Source organism: Typopeltis vanoorti, chromosome 15, assembly GCF_054136105.1.
Source record: "Typopeltis vanoorti isolate ZY-2024b chromosome 15, IOZ_Tvanoo_1.0, whole genome shotgun sequence".
NCBI classification, from domain to species: Eukaryota; Metazoa; Arthropoda; class Arachnida; order Uropygi; family Thelyphonidae; genus Typopeltis; species Typopeltis vanoorti.
Genome location: NC_143563.1, coordinates 79,658,431 through 79,673,569, shown reverse-complemented (window position 1 = coordinate 79,673,569; position 15,139 = coordinate 79,658,431). Strand labels below are relative to the sequence as shown.

Sequence of the window (15,139 nt, the reverse complement as noted above, 5' to 3'; positions counted from 1 at the left end):
ATACAAGTTGACTTATTTTTTACTAATTAGTCTTTTTATGATTTTTTTTTTTTTAAATTAAATGTGCATAGCTGAGTGTTAGTTATTATATGTTGATAAAGTATGTGTGGTATAACAATGGAGGCATTGAGTCCTTTGAATTTGACAAAAAATTTTGTTTGATCTAGTGCATATGTAATGGATGGTTTGTGAATGTTAGTAGTTTGTGGGACAAAGGTGATGGTAATTTTTTTAATTTTTCATTGACTAAAATAGGCTCTCTCTTGATACGTTTTTAGATTCCTTGGAGGAGCTTGCATAATAAAAATAGTAGTGGCAAAATAATAATAATAATAATAATAATTATTATTATTATTATTTGTGATATAACAAATGTTTCATGAGTTTACGAGCATTAATGATGTTTTTTTTTTAATATTTCTCTTTGTTTTATTTCAGATGAATGATTTTGTTCGTGATAAACTGACTAACAAAAAAGGAGAGATACCTATTTGGGGAGAGATTTTAGCTGGTAGCTGTGTAAGTTTTTAATAGACATACATATATACAATGATTATGCATTAAAAGTTCAAATTATTATAACATTATAACACATTCCCATTATGACAGCATTGATCAGAAGTAAAGTAAGAATTTTTGTTTTCTTTTTAATTTTATTAAATTTTCCACTGCATTGCGAATGCATGCTTGTACTAGCAATTTTATAAAAATGTATTCTTTATCAAAGAATTCAAAAAGAAAGATCTACTCCAGAGTAGTCTTTCTTTGTCTACATATTTTCCTCCTTAGGATGGAAGCAGGCATAAAAAAAAAAAGATTGCATACATCTCCTAAGTGTGGGTGTGTAATGTCTGTAGATACGTATGTTCACAGGTGATGCCGGTTGTCTCCTGCTTGCAGCAGACAAAGTCTTGGTTACTACAGAAAATGTCCTACTACCTCAATATGTGACCAATTGGCCTCCTTAAGTTGAAAAGTCCTATATAAAGGTCCTTTGCATCACTGATAGGATTCAAAACTCTCTTTTCAGCTGAAGACAGTCATCACAGTTGAATTTCTGAAGTATCTCATTAGCTTAAGAGTCGTCTCAGAGTGTATTTGTAGGTGATGAAATTTAAACATGGTTGCATATTATTCTGTTAAGTTCTGAATGAAACTAAAATTGGATTAAATTACGTTTCCTTCAGACTTAACATGGGGTTACATTTTGAATCAATTATTGATATATCGGAATATATTAAACTCTTGTAAATTACTAAAATATTTCTGAACTGAGAATCTTTCATTTATTTTGTTATAATGTAAAGTATTATGAATTGCCAAATTGCTTAAATCTTACTGATTAAGTGTAAGTACTTATAAATTGCTGGGAGAAAGAGATAATCCGATTAAATAAAAGGTGGCCGGAATCGAAAACCCATGCAACAAAGAGTACAGGTGCACCCTTCCGTAAGCAAGTAGCCCCCCCCCCCCCTCATGGATTCCGAGAATCACGCTAAAGATTCCGTGTGTGGTGCTCAGTACTGAGTGAAGTGACACTGAAAAATAGGAGGAGAAATCGATGACGTAGTATTAATGTGTGGTGCGCAATTTAAAAAGTCATGCAGCGCCAGAAAAAACTCTCTTACTCTTAGGCTTGTGCTCTCTTATGCTCCAAGTCTCGTGCGGTCATGCTGTGATGTGTGGAGCCTCCTCGTCGCATCCCCTCGTTCCCCACGGATTCGAGATAATGACTGAGGAACTTTGCTGTGGATTTCCCGAAAATTTGCCAATCGTTCAGAAGATATTCACCGATGCTCACGGAGATTTCGTTACGATGTTGAGCCAGTTCATCAAAGAATAACGTCTACTTCTTTTCGGAGGCAGAAGTATGCGCAGATCGAACCCATGAAGAATGCCTCAGAAAAAGCAGAAGGAATGTGGAGTCGAAAGTATTTGTCCTGACGAGATATGTGAGGTGGCCAAATATTTTCCCCAGCAATTGGTAATGTACAGTCTAGTCTTTTTATGTAAATGTGTACTAAAAGGATATCTTAATTCTTGTAGAGAGGCTTATACGCTGGTTAGACATGATAACTAATAATTAAGGAATTGACAGCGTAGACTAGAAATATAAATTAAATAAACTTTAATATATACTTTCCGATATTTCGGCAAACATCACGTTGCCATCTTCTTGGGAACTTAATACAAAGACAAGTGCATGCAAGTACTACATAACAGCAAATGAGAACAGAAGCTAGGAAGTAAACGTTTTCCTAAAGTCCTGATGGTGCCCCCCCGATGGACTATATTGGTAGTTCTTGGCCTTCGGGCTGAAGTTCTTCTGATAAATGTTTCCCAAATTTGGGGCAGTCTCATGCATCCAAATTTGTTGAGGTTTGGCATGTTCCTAAGGGCTGAGGCTGATTCCATGAATAGTCTTTCATATTTGAACTTGCTGCGGTGTATTACTGTGGCTTTCTTCCATCTTATTCTGTGGCGAGTATCCAGAGCGTGGTCTGCAAGCCCAGAGTGACTGTACTAGTGAAATCGGATGTAATCCTTGTGTTCTGAGATTCTGATATTTGCTGTCCTGCCTGTTTGGCCAAAGTAGGATAATTTACAGCTGCAAGGGACCTGGTATACACCAGGTAGGTCTAGGGGAAGCGGTTGGTCTTTAGTGGAGCGGATAAGGGATGCCAATTTTCTATATGGTCTGTAACAAGTGGTCAAATCATGTTTTTTAAAATTTTGTTGATTTTTTCCAAGGTGCCTCGGATGTAGGGAATGGTGATGAATTTAGAGTAATCTTTTTTGTGAAGGGGTGGGGGAAGATGAGGGGGATCAGAGAGTTGGCCAGCTGTTTAGATAGTCTATAGCAAGGTGCATTGGTGGCATCTACTATAGGCCTGAGTGGGGAATTGGGTTTGTGGATTTTTGGTAAAATCCACAAACCGGAAGGTCCCCTTCCTATATAAAAAACTCGACCAACTTTAAAGCCCTCACAGAAAATTTAACCTTGAATAAGACAGACATATTGGTAAACTTTGATATCTCCTCTTTGTTTACCAATATTCCCTTAATTGACACCTTATCTCTCTTAGAAAACGTTTTTCCCTCTGACATCTTAGATCTCTTTTCCTTTGCCATTAACTCTGGGTATTTCTCTTGGAACAACAAAATCTACAAGCAGATAGAGGGAACTGCCATGGGTTCCCCCCCCCCTCTCACCCCCCCTTGCCAATTTCTATATGGAAGATTTCGAAAAACGAGCCATAGACTAAGCCCCACTCAAACCCTCTATCTGGTTAAGATATGTAGATGATGTGTTCTCTATTTGGTCTCATGGCCCAGACACGTTAGATTCCTTCCTCAGTCATCTCAATAGTCTACATCCAAGAATCCAGTTCACTCTGAAAAAGGAAAAGAACAATTGTTTACCCTTCCTAGACATCTTAGTCACACGCCTGCCTAATGATACACTTACCTTCACCATATACAGAAAACCCGCACACACAGGCAGATTACATTCACAAACTCTCCCACCACCACCCCTCTCAACAATATGGCATTATTAAAACCCTTACCAAGAGAGCCCACAGTCTTTGTTCCAGTGGAACCGCCCTCACTACTGAGCTTAACCACATACACAGCACTTTCCTCTCCAATGGCTACAGCGATCACAGTATCAAAAAAATAATCAACTCCTCCCCCATTCCTCGTCCTTCTCGTCAACAAGATTTTAAAAATGCCATCACCATTCCCTACATTCATGGCACATCCGAAAAAATAGCCAAGATACTAAAAAAGTACACCCTACACACAGCATATAAGCCCCACCGCAAACTTGCTACCCTTATCCGTTCTACGAAAGATCAGCTCCCTCCTCTCTCTCTGCCTGGAGTTTACAAAAGTACCCTGTTCCTGTAAGCTGGCGTACTTTGGACAGACAGGCAGATCAGCATCCATCCGTCTAGAGGAACACAAGTCGTACATCTTCAAACACAACTATGGCCATTCAGGCTTGGCTGACCATGTTTTGGACACCACCCACAGGGTATCATGGAAGAAAACCACCATGCTCCACCACAGCAAATTCAAGAAAGAGAGACTTTTCTTAGAAGCAGCAGCAGCTCTCAAAAACCAACCAAATCTCAATAAATACGGTTGCATTAAGCTTCCGAAGATTTGGGAAACACTCATCACCAGAGTTCCCACCTTACATTCCAGGCCACCTGCTACTGCCCTTAGAGGGCGCTCTACCTAGATAGGACTTTAGTGTCACCCACGTGGTTGGGCTTAGTATTGTTTGTTATTTGTGTATATGTTACATTAATTGTTTTTGTAATCCCCGTAGATGTCTTAGTGACTAGGACAAAATATAGGAAGTATTAAATTCTATTTTAATTCTTTTTGAGTGTTGTAAAAAATCCATTAAGCCTCCAACATGACTAATAATAATGCCTTAAGCTTACCTGTGTAGTCATTAAGATTGAATACCACAGTGGCATTCCCCTTATCTGCTTTGGCGATAACTATTTCTTTGTTTTTCTTCAATTCTTGTAGTGACTTGTATTCACTAATGGATATGTTGGTTTTTGGAGGTTTTGCTTTTGTGAGAACACAGGCTACATCCAATCTAATATCGTTGGCGATGTGGTTCGGAAGGTGGCGAAGCCTGCATTCAATTTGGATCATTAATTCCTCAGCCAGTAATTTCCTAGGAGCCATGGCAAAGTTGTGACCACGTGACAGAGCGTTGAGGTGCTTCAGGCTTCAAGATAACTGAAGAAAGGTTAACTACAGTGTTGGTTTGTAGTTTAGGTTTGGACACAGAGTTTTTTAATTAATTTATCAAACTTGTTGATATGTTGACTCCGTATTCGTTCGAATTCTTTATTACTGCCGTACACGAGACGTCATGTAGGACTAACCAAAGCTTGTGATTAAGCGTAATTGAAAGCTCATTTTCTAGCACTAAAATAGCTCTGTTTATGTCGGCTAGGGAACTGTGTGCAGCGGTAATTTGCTCCCGAAGTAAAGCCTGGTTCACCCTGTTGTATGGAGAGCTTTCTGTGAACAGAAGCTCTATTTAAATTTTACACAGTTAGGGATGACTTGATTATCCTGGCAGCGTTTTAGGAATGCTAGACGGTTAAGTTGTCTGGATAACTTCAGCTTCAGTTTGCCGTTATGGCGGGCCTTGCGTGCGAAGGAATCTCCGTGGATAATCGTAATTCTTGTAGAGAGGCTTATTCCTTATAATTAAGGAATTGACAGCGTAGACTAGAAATATAATTTAAATAAACTTTAATATATACTTTCCGATATTTTGGCAAACATCACATTGCCATCTTCTTGGGAACTTAATACAAAGACAAGCGCATGCAAGTACTACATAACAGCAAATGAGAACAGAAGCTAGGAAGCTAACGTTTTCCTAAAGTCCTGATGGTGCCCCTTGGCAGGCTATATTGGTAGTTCTTGGCCTTTGGGCTGAAGTTCTTCTGATAAATGTTTCCCAAATTTGGGGCAGTCTCATGGATCCAAATTTGTTGAGGTTTGGCATGTTCCTAAGGGCTGAGGCTGATTCTATGAATAGTCTTTCATATTTGAACTTTCTGCGTTGTATTTTTGTATATCTCATATACAAAATATGAGCATATTAGAGAGGACTAAACAATATAACAAAACAGGTATCCTAATGAATGATGATTTAATGAGAAAGAAAAATGCACATTAATTTGTGTGTGTGATAAAAATACATAAGTTACTAATTGTTTAATAAAAGTATGATAGTTTGCAGATTATGGATAGGTAGTCCACCATTTTCATTAAGATTTAGATGGTGTAGCAGTTTCGTACCCATCCAAAGGTATGAATCATATCCATGGTATGGAGATCGGTGTTTAAGGCACTAGTTAAATCATGAGTCGTGGGATGTCTGAGCACTGCATGCTCATTAAAAATTTAATGGAATGAATACAGCACAAGGAGATATAATTAAACAATAGGTATAATTAATCACTTCGATATTTTGTTTCTGTCACAGAGAAATCTTCAGGAATGCAATATTAAAATTGTTTCTGCAATATTTTGTTTCTGTCACAGAGAAATCTTCAGGAATGCAATGTTAAAATTGTTTCTGCAATATTTTGTTTCTGTCAGAGAAATCTTCAGGAATGCAATATTAAAATTGTTATAACATGCACAAAAATGCACACAAAACAATAAGTGAAAACGAAAAAATTAGACTAATTAAAGCCTAAAAGTCTGATGAGAGCACCCTCTATGGGTGCTGTTGGGTAATAAAGTTTCTCAAATTTTGGAAAGTTTAACACATCTTTTTTTATTAGGATTTTAGCTGACCATAACTCTGGTCAGCTAGACTGCTGATCATAGTTTTGGAGGCAGATGTATTTCTTCTGTTCTTCTGGACAGATGATGGCAGATCTCCCAGTTTGGATATAATAAGATGATTTGCAGGAACAAGGAATCTTGTAAAAACCTGGAACTGAGAGGGGGAGGAGTGTGGATCCTCAGGAGAATGAAGAAAGGAAGCCATCTTCAAATGAGGCTTGAAAGTAGTGCAGAGAAGCAACGTTCAATAACCTTGGTGCTTGCTTGGAAATGCATTAGAGCAACTTCCTTTCCAATACACCATCATGGTAAAGACAATAAGAGTTCTTTTCATAGTGCAAGGAAAGTTAGTTAAGTATAACTTCAGAATGAAAGTAGCAGAAATTATAATAATTCTTCATTTCACAATATTATGTACTGAGGTAAGCTCATTTAATGATTTTCATGGTATGATTGCAGTGGCAACTTTGGCTTCCCTTGTCACTAACATATTTCAGAAACAATGTTTGTCTACATACAGTACAAATATTTCAAAACTTGACAGCTCATACAAGTTATAATTACACTTTAATATTTAACTAAATGAATTTATTTCTAAGTAAAACTTACTTTAGTAGTCAAAAATAATAGCATTGCAAAAAATGTCTTCTCACTTCATTGAAAACAAATGTTTAACTAACCAATTTACAAATACCATGTTATTAACTTTTTTATTTTAAATCGATTCATTTTCTTATTTTTAACTTGTGATGGAATATCTGAATTTTGATAACAGGTATTCTACAGTGCTCTGCTGCAATATGAAATGAACAGTTGATAGATATGAGAGAGCATACACACACACACACACACACACACACACAGATAGAAAGAGAGAGAGGTTGTAAAAAAAAATGAAATAGAAGAAGTTAAGGGAGAGTTGTAAATAATTCCCTTTAAAAATAGAGAAAAATATAATGAATAAATAATTGTTATTTGTGGATTTCTTATTAAAGTTAATGTATCTTCACTGTTGTAATTTTTTTGAGTGAAGATCAGATGGAAAGCTGTTCTCTTAGTTTGTCAAGTAAAGACGCAGGAATGTTCCTTAATAGTTGTATTCTGTTTCAGTACTGGATAACTGAATTTTATGAAGTAAACTGTTAATATTAAAGATCCAGCCTTATTTCAAAAGCTGAATATGTGTAAATACTTGAAAGTTTTGAAATTGTGAAACTGTCCTTTATTTCTGTATAGTTAACATTGCCAAAATGGAGCAGTATTGCTCTTTCTTTGATAAACTCTTAATGTTCTTGGTACCTGTTTTAAATGGAAACTGAAAATGTTTGAAGTAAGGAATGCCCTGAGCATACAGGTATGAGGTATCAATTTGTAGAGTAATTGTGTGCAGGAAATCTGTTGCTGCTATTTCCTTTAAAGAACTTAAGGATTGATGAGGAACCTATATTTTGAATTCCCACAATAAGATTTGCCAGGTTCCCCGTTATAGCTGTTTGAGTCTACAAATAACTTATGCCTTACCAGATATTATTATTATAGGACACCTCAAGGGAGTCCAAAGATTCATCAAGGGAGGGCACCTACTGTACAACTCTCAGTCTCCAACTCAATTCACCAACTACTGCAACTACACCAATGCCATCTACAGCAAACTACCAGCACTAGTATTTTCACAGACAATCACAAACATCCATGCCCGTGGCGGGATTCGAACCCTCAGCCTTTTGGCTGGAGAGTGTATACCCTAACCATTCAGCCCGGCAATTTTATATTTTGTATTCAATGCTAGAAAAGCCAATATTTAAGGTTATAAGATCAGTACTATCAACATAAAAAGCCTGAATGGCAAAGAAATGGAGCTAGCTGAGGAAGTGGATAAGTACCAGATCAACATAATAGGGGTGACTCAAACAAAAAAAAGACTAAAACTGGTGAGATCTTTCTGAGCAATAAATACAAAATGTTATATTCAGGCAATGACAATCAAGGAAAAGGAGAAGCCATAGTATTCAACACTAAATATCAGGCTAATCTTCTAGAATGGCAGCCAATATCAAGAAGATTGATGTGGGTAAATATCAGAATGGGGAACAGGACAATGAGATTTTTTTGTGTCTATGGTCCTGCAGAAGGTTTTACTAAGGTAGAAGTGGAAGAATTTTTTGAGGCTTTAGAGAAAGCAACTGAAAAAATGGGGATCCTTGTTGGGGATCTCAATAGTAGAGTAGGAAATGATTGTTAGACATACAAAAATATTTTGGGAAAATTTGGAGAAAAGAGCAAAGCAATAATAATGGCAAATACTTGTTGGATTTCTGCTCAGAACATGGACTGGTTATTACTAACACAATGTTCCAACATAAAAATGTGCACAAATTCACATGGAGAGAAGAGTCAAGGAATAAGAAAAGTCTCATTGACTATGTTATTGTTGATAGTGATGCTTTCCTCACTGGTGCAGGACACTAGAGTGTACAGAGGATTTGAAATTGGAAGTGATCACTATTTAGTCTTGAGCAGGATAAAATTGAATTTCAGAAAAGAAGAACATGTAAGAAAGTTTTAAAGCAAATAAAAATTGAACAGCATTTAGATGTGAGCTGCAGATGAAAATATGCAAACATTATTCAAGAAAAAATGCAAGAGTTTGAGGACAGGAACCAAACCTTGGAGATTCCATGGGAGATTCCTTGAAGAAAACATTGATTGATTCACCCAGAGAGAGAGAGGCATGTGGTGAGGTTCTCTACAATGATAGTAAAATGAGAACTCCATGGTGGACACAGGAAGTTAAAGAGGCAGTGAAGGAAAAGAAGAAAGCATATCAAAAGCTCCTGGTGAATAAGTCAGCTTGTGCTCTTAGAGTATACAGAGACAAATGTAAGAAAACTAAATATTGTGTAATACTAGCTGAACAGAAGTTATGGGAAGACTTTGATAAGAACATAGAAAATAAATATCAGGAAGGTGGCAAAATATTCTGGCTGCTGTTCAAAAAACTCAGAAATAGAAGAAAGAGCGCTGTAAATGGAATTAGAAATGATAAAAGTGACATGAAAACTGGAGAAAAAGATATCCTTAATGTATGGAGTAATTACTTCAAAAATTTGCTAAATGAAACAAGCAGTGACAAGCACAGTGATAAAAAAAAAAAAAAAAAAAAAAAAAACACTCAACATACAATCAGGAATATATATCCATACTTGAAGTAGCCATCAGAAATCCTGCAATGTGGAAAGGTAGCAGGAGTAGAATGCTGTTAGACCAGAAATGCTCAAGTATGGAGGTATAAAAGTCTTCTAGTGGCTGCACTGCATAGTTCAGAAGGCCTGGCAGAGGGACAAATTCCAGATGATTGGAGCAGTCATCTGGAACATCTTAACAATCTACAACTCATTCCCGAGATACAAGTTTATAAATTTTTTAAACGTTTGTCTTTTGAAGTAATAAACCTAGCAACCTCCACTTCAATCTCTGTTTTATTGCAGAACTGTCTATTTCACATGTTATTGTCTAGTGCCAAACAAAAGGTGATAATCGCGTGGAGAAATGTCACGAGAATATGGAGGATGAGGGAGTATCTCTCATTATAAAGCACAGATCTTCTCAAGGCTAAGTTTTGCAGTATGAGGTTTTGCGTTGTCCTGTAACAATAGCACTTTCTTCCGAATAACTACTCCTTGCTGTTTCTGAAATACAGCATCCTGCACACACTCAAGTTACATCAAGTAGATCTCTGCCACAATTGTTTGGCCTGCACTGAGAAACTTGTAGTGGACAATACTGGCTCCAGTCCACCACACATACAAAGCATAGTCTTCTTGGGATGAAGCGGTGCCTTTGAAGTATGTGGTACTGGATTGTTTGGTGACAACCAATGATAAGTTTACTTCTTGTTAGCATACAAGATTCATATTTCATCATAAGTAAGCAAGTAATCTAAAAACAGCTCATTTTTATGATGTGAAAGAAGGAAAGAACAAATTAATAGCCTTTGAAGTTCACTGTCATCTGATAATGCATGTGGGAACCATTTGCCTAGCTCCCATGATTTTCCCAGTTGATGCAAGTGCAAATGAATTGTTTCACCACTCTTATTAAACGTTTGTGAAAGTTCTTGACATGTTATTCTTGAATTATTTTCGAACAGCGGCATGTAATTCTTAATTATCAATAATGGGGGGGGGGTCTTCCTGAACGTGGTGCATCTTCAAATGATTCATCACCAGAAACAAATTTTTTAAACCATTTCTGCACAGTATGTTCTGCTACTGCATCTTTTACAAATTCGACTCATATCTTATCTGAAGCCTTCAAACCGAGTTTAAATTCATAAAGCAAACAATCCTGAATTACACCAGGTTCAAAGTCATAGAAAAAGAGTACATATCAAGTTAGAGCACACCGATTGCCTAACGCTTATCTGTGCCTTATGATGCACATAAAAATTACACTCTTCGAACCACTACAAAATAAATCAAGTCGTTGCAGTGAACTCTACTGAAAATCGCACAAACTTTTTTTGGTTACCTGATATAAACCACATCCAGTGCAATATGAGATGCTACATGTGTTGTACAAATGAAAACCCTTAATTTTGCTAATGAAGGAGATATAAATCTTTTGATGTTTAACTGCCAGTAAGCGAAACTCTAAGAACTCGGACTAAGATCTATGAGTTTCATACTGAAAAACTATTGGCAAATCCTAGTGTAAGTAACCACTTGGTAGTGCAACACCAAGGCAACTCTAATCAAAGGTGGCACAAGCTCCCTCACTATCCTTGATATTTTCTCATAATGTAAAAGCACAGCCCCTAGGGGATGTAATACTGTAATTACATTATGAGGAGAGGTCACTACCTAGTGATGTTTAGGGCCTCCCTCAATGAGTCTAAGGACTCCCTGGAGTTGCCCGTAATAATAATAATTGCTTGGATTGGTTTTTGTACATTCATATTGTTTACTAGTTTTCTTTAATTATTTATGTACTGCTGTATCGTTTGCAGTAATTTTATTTATATGTAGATAAACTTAATTTTTGTGTATGCATATTGTTTACTAATTATTAATCTTTGGCTATTTATGTACTGCTGTATCTTTTGCTTTAATTTTATTTATATGTAGATACTGCATTGCTTGGCTTCTGTACATGCATGTTGTTTACTAGTTTGTCTTTGACTATATATGGTTTAAAGGCATTAAAATGGATAGTTTGCCAATAAAAATGTGTGGATACTGAAGAATTGTCTTCATAGAATACAATACATAGAATTGAATCTACGGAGAATTATAATGGAAATCAAGAAAAATTTTACTGGTTCTTGACAATTGCTAAGGAGGTGAGTGTGAAAGTTAATCTTTCTACAAGATATACAGATTATGAACTATAGTTCGGGAGGAATAAACAACAAGACCATTCAAATGCATTTTGCTCATTATGAGTTTAAGCATTCAATCATGGTATGCCAAATATGGCCAATAGTGAAAATGGCATCCTGTTAGGAGAAAGGTGAAGATTTTGAGGATGAAATGGTGGAGGAAGTTGTAGCAGAACATTAGAGCACATTAGGTAAACAAGAAAGCAATGAGGATATGACTCCGAAGCTTGCACAGATGACTGCCCAGGATACTACAAAGTTTTTTTCTAGATGGATTATGGTTGTATTTCATGCAGGAAGGCAATGAAGACAGCACCTAAGGGAAAAAAAAAACACCCTCATTCATTTCTAAGAATGGTATGCATGTTTAATATGTATATATAGATGAAATTATTTTTATGAAAAAAATTTTACTTTAATTAAAGCCAATTGTTTAAATATATATGGATGTTAGTAATTTTGATACTCAATAAACAAATGTCTAAATTGTATTTTGCCTTTTAAACTCATTATGTTCGACTTCATGTAATTAGGGCAACCACATTAAAGATCCATCATCTCTTTATAGCCAAATAAAATGAAATTAGAAAAGTTTCCCAATTTACCAGAGTTCTCTCTGGCAGAATTTTCAAACTTTTTTTAGTTTCCTTTTATTTCAGTTTAAGAAATGATGCCAATGTATCTTTAGATAATTTTTGGATGGTCTTGGGTGGTAGCACAGCAGTAGTAGTGATGATGTAAAAAAAGCTTAATAATTGAAGAAATGTTATTAAAATAGCTCTAAAATGAAAATCATTTTAGAGCTATTTTAATTAATTTCACATTTTCCTTTTCATTAGATTCACATTTTTTTTTTCTTCCCTAGGCCGGAGCTTCACAGGTAATGTTCACTAATCCATTAGAAATTGTTAAAATTCGTTTACAAGTAGCTGGTGAAATAGCTACAGTTGGAAGGAAAGTACGTGCAATTACTGTTATTAAAGATCTTGGATTAACAGGACTATATAAGGTAAATTATTTTCCTTTTCATGAGTTGATTTGTTATATGATCAATAATAAAAAAAAATGGTCATCTAATAACTTCAGTTTTTATTCTTAGCTGTCTAGTTCCTTGTTTAATTTTCCATTATCTGATTAGTATCTATATTCTTTATTGTTAAAACAAGTAAGGAAATGACTGCAGACAGTCACAGAAAAGGGTGGGGTTTTTATTTTATTTTTAAATTCAGTAATGCAATAGCATTACTGAGGAAAGTTCAGGCAAAATCCCTTCTTGATTGTAAGCCAGTAAATGACAGGATACTTATTATTGGACTTACGGCTCATCCTATCAATGTGTCGATTGTGGTGATTTATGTACTCCACATAGCCCTGATGAAAAAGGTTCTATGTAAATCTGCAAACTGTTTTGGACTGTCTGCCAAGATGAGATGTTCTCTTCATTCTTGGAGCCTTCATTTCAGAATGTGGGAAGAGTATGACAGTTAGACCTGAGTGTGTCAGGTTTGGTCTGACAGAACGTAACAACATGATGAAAGATTGTTGGAATTTGCCCATGATACCAAATTACTTATTATTAATACCTGCTTCTAGAAACACCTGTGATGCACCTCTACTTGGACATCCAACACATCATCTGCAGCAAAGATACTTGTTTACCACTGTTGCACTGAAATGGAAGACAAGTATTGTTGACGTGTATGCTACTCCAGGAACAAATTGTTCACAGATCATCAACTAATAAGACCCAAAGTAATGCTGAGTCTGAAATCTTTCAAGTCGATTCCATTCCACTACACTGGATGTCAGAGTAATTTCCAGAAGGTTCACAAAAGAAACTTCATTAAGGTTAGATGCTCTTTTGAAGATTGGCTTGGGGAGTGAGTCAAGATTATAATATGTGATACAGCAATGAAACATCTTGAGATCTATTGATTTTGAAATCGACATGAGATGTCATCAAGAGGAGTAGAGAAACAGACACACAGAGATTGAGGAATGTAAGAAATTACGTTTTTATTATAGAAAAGTCAGAAAACATGGAACAAGGACAAATACGCTAAGCAATGTTAAGAGATAAGGTTCCAGCTGAGGAGGCATAATTACAAAAGATTGTTTGGAGCTTTAGTACAAGTTTGGTCATAAATTGATTTGTTTGCAAAGATGGGAATGCAGTAGTATTAACAAAGAACGTCAGAAACAGATGGAAAGTGTACAGTGAGGAACTGTCTGGCTAAGAAGATTAACATTTGGAATATGTTAATTTCTCCTTCCCAAGGAGAAACTTGAGTTGGTACTACCTCCACTTAGGCATGAGGTTGAAAGAGCAGTTAAGGAGTGGAATAGCAAGGCCACTGGTGTGCCGAGGGAATCAGTACCACAGGGGGATGGAGGGATAAGAGTGTTTCATTGATTGATTATAATGATTCAACTGATTCTAAACAAGCATGATTTTACTAAATATTATTCTAAATAGGATTAAGGCCATCAAAGTTGAGGTTATGATACCTGAGGAACAGGCAGGTTTCAGGAAATGCAAGGATACCAGAGATCAGATCCTTTGCTTTAGGCAGTGAAAAGATGGAGATTTTAGACTTCTTTTGGTAATATGCTTCAGACTATTCAAAAAGTTCTTGAACTGTTCAGCATGAGAAATTCAGGCAGGTAATAAAATTCTTGGGTTTTTCTCAATACATTATCAAGTTGATAGCTAACTTATATGGTAATCATCATCCTTGGTAAAAACATATGTTGGATGGATTAATTTGATTGAGGTAGGTAAAGATGCTTACTTTCTCTTCACATCTTAAGTATCTATGATGAGGGCATCATTCATCTAGCACTGTATAAGAAGGCAGGAATAAGAATAAGGTAGCAGATCATTCAGTAATCTGAGATGTATGGTGATGATACATTATTCCTTTGTAATGACAGAGAAGAATAGGAGAATTCTTGACAGAATTAATGATATCAGTAAGAACATAAGACTTAAACTCAATCCTGGTAAGACCAAGATTATAGTTCTCAAAGGAATTTTACACACACAGAGAAATTTCTGTGAAACAATTGTACATTAATGGATCCCAGGTGTTGAAATTTGTGTATACTGGTCATCCATTATCAGTGTGAAAAATTGTTGTTCAGAAACATCAGAACAAGACAATTAGAAATGGCTAGAATAACCAGAGACTTAAAATCAGTAGTTTGGGAGGACAGATTTATCACCACAGGAACAAATTGAGGATTCTAGATTCAGCTGTTTTTTCATTAGCTGCTTATGAGTGTGAAACTCGGAACAGATAAATTCTGATAGAAAAAAAGATAGCTGATTTTAAGATTGCATTACAGGAAACTGTTGAGCATCTCATATGTTGATGGTGGACAAAACGAATGTGTTCTAGAAAGGATCCTTAGAAC

The 15,139-nt window shown here is 36.0% G+C and overlaps 1 protein-coding gene across 1 annotated transcript in view; it reads left to right on the top strand.

The window, feature by feature from the left end:
* Window positions 1-15,139, top strand: part of aralar1 (calcium-binding mitochondrial carrier protein aralar1) — a 510,219-nt gene that overhangs the window by 397,388 nt on the left and 97,692 nt on the right. Inside the window, exons 13-14 of the mRNA XM_090405723.1 lie at window positions 439-519; window positions 12,588-12,731. Coding sequence (XP_090261849.1) covers window positions 439-519; window positions 12,588-12,731 — 225 coding nt within the window. The remainder of the gene's footprint in view (window positions 1-438; window positions 520-12,587; window positions 12,732-15,139) is intronic.